The sequence below is a fragment of the Otolemur garnettii genome, unplaced genomic scaffold (assembly GCF_000181295.1).
Source record: "Otolemur garnettii isolate 467f Iridium unplaced genomic scaffold, OtoGar3 scaffold00027, whole genome shotgun sequence".
Classification (NCBI taxonomy): domain Eukaryota; kingdom Metazoa; phylum Chordata; class Mammalia; order Primates; family Galagidae; genus Otolemur; species Otolemur garnettii.
In genome coordinates this window covers 17,347,185-17,349,531 of record NW_003852422.1, presented here as the reverse complement: position 1 = coordinate 17,349,531, position 2,347 = coordinate 17,347,185, and the positions used below count along the sequence as shown (strand labels likewise).

General features: G+C 49.3%; 1 protein-coding gene across 1 annotated transcript in view; it reads right to left on the bottom strand.

The window, feature by feature from the left end:
• FECH (ferrochelatase) overlaps positions 1–2,347 on the bottom strand; it is a 45,981-nt gene that overhangs the window by 37,281 nt on the left and 6,353 nt on the right. Inside the window, exon 2 of the mRNA XM_003788430.3 lies at positions 463–589. Within this exon, the coding sequence (XP_003788478.1) occupies positions 463–589 (127 nt within the window). The remainder of the gene's footprint in view (positions 1–462; positions 590–2,347) is intronic.

The window sequence follows — 2,347 nt, the reverse complement described above, 5'->3', positions numbered from 1 at the left end:
TTTTTTTGTTGCAGTTGTTTAACTAGCCTGGGCCGGGTTCGAACCCTCCACCCTCGGTATATGTGGCTGGTGACATGACCACTGTGCTATGGGCACGGAGCCAGGTGGATCATTCTTCATTCTTTATAGAACATATATTTCACAGGCCTAATTGCGTTAGGTTCATAAATACATTTGCTGCACATACATAATTTGTGTTACATGACATATTCCAGAACCAAATTCTTACATGATTTGCAGACTGTCTGTACTCAACTGTGTGTCATTTAACAAAGCCCTGTTGTGGGGCAGAGGGAAGGAGGCGGTGAGAGGAGTAAAGTTTCTGGTTTAACAAGAAACCAAGAAAATAACTACACCTATGTACTGGGTTTTCCCAGAACCTTTTCTTCTAGGCAGCCATAACCACTGGTGTTTGCCTCAGTAAAGAGAAATTCTGACTTGCCCCTGACATTAGCCTCGTACCTCTGCTCCGGCTGAACTTGAGGACTGGCACTCTTGGCATGCCGGGCTGCTCCTGCAGTGGCGGTGGCAGCTGCTGCGCCCGACTGGCACATCCATGGCTGGCAGGCCCTGATGCTGCTGTAGACCACTGTGACAAAAATTAAAGTGCTACCATGAAATCTAGGGGAAAGGAATTTTTTTTTGAAGAGTGTCTTCAGAGCATAATTCTTAGCTTTAAAATGTAAAGAGCTATGAAGGCAGAGATGACTGTCTTAGCATTTCTCTGTAGGCAAGGCCTGGGGGCGGGGGTCAGTCCCCAAGGATGGCTTTTGGGGGGTGCAGGGAGGCCTGGAAACTACACACACCTGCCCTGCCTGCCTTGGCCACAGCTTTTGCTGTGATCCCTCGTGGGAAGCACTGCATGTTAAGAACATTACTGATAGCAGTTCGCTGTTCCCGTGAAAGCTTAGGGGCCTGCAGAAAAGGTGAAGAGCCACTGACTTAGGGAGTAGAAATTGAGCCAGTTTTCAACCCACTGCACATCTCATCTCCGTCTATAACCGAGAACCCCAGGACTGCCCGTGGATGCTGACGGGGGGCCCTCTGTTTTCCACGGCCTCCCTGGCCCTCCTCCCCCAGCACCCCACCACACAGCCAAAAACATGCCTCCCCCAGTGTCCACTCCCCACATGCCAGCACCCCAGAATTCCCTGTCCCTGAAGCCCCACGTCCACTGCCAGGGTCTGCACAGGACTCTTTCCTAGATTCATCCTCCTGAGGGCAGATTATGCCATCAGTGTGACTGATTCTTCACCTGCACAGCAGCCAACTCCCTCAGGGCAGGGGCAAGAACAAAGCTGAGGCATGAAGACTGGAGGGGCGCCGGCGCGTGCGTGTGCGCATGCGTGAGCGCGTGCACTTGCGCGCACCTGACACTCCACAAGGCAAGAAAGAGCAGGTGGTAGGAAGAGGAGGAAAACCAGTGCGTCAGGGGCAACGGTCCCAAGGCCTCTGCATTTCTACAGGTGCTCTGGAAAGTTTGAGAGCTCATCCTTCCAGTCATTATAAAGATCTGTTTGTCAATGTAGGAGGACAGACCATGTTTTGAAACCTGTTAACTTGCTGTCCCACGTGTGTAAGTGCCTCCATGTATAGACTTGTCCTGGGCCCCATAACACTTATTATAATAATAGGCCTGGAGAAGCCACTTGAATTAAGGAGTCCCTGTGCCATATCCAGTTGTCCTATGAAGAGTATCGGTCCCTAAACATCCAGTGAAATGAAACTGAAGCTACAGCAGGTATTGAGGGTGGCAATGTGTTTACTACTGTGCCCCGTGCTGCACACATGACCTTCTTCCCCATTCTTGAATCAGCAGGTTAGAAATCAGCTTGCAATCACTCTCTCAGAGGAGGCAAACATGTAGAAGGAGAGGGACTCAGGCTGCTGACCAGCAGACCTTAACCTTGAATCCAGCTCCCTCACTTATTATCAACGTGACCTGGGCCTAGGTTATTATCTTCCTGAGGCCTCGTTTTCCAAGCTGTAAAATGACAACACCTTGCCAGTAGGATACTTAGAAGATAGCAGGGCATTGTGGCCAGACTCTATGGTTCCAGCTACTTGGGAGACTAAAGCTACAGGAACAGTTGAACCCAAGAGTTTGAGCTACGATACCACGGCACTCTACCAAGTGTGACAAAGTGAGATCAGACTCAAAAAAAATAATTTTTTTAAAGGGTACTTAGGAGGATTAAAGCAGAGAAGTGAAATATTCTACACTGTCTGCCATATGATTAGTGCTGGCATTAGTTTCACTTGCACGTTTCTAGAGGTTAGGGACTACACCTGCTCTAATTTTTAGTATTGGTAGCTCAGTGGCTACATACACCAGAGCTGGTGGGTT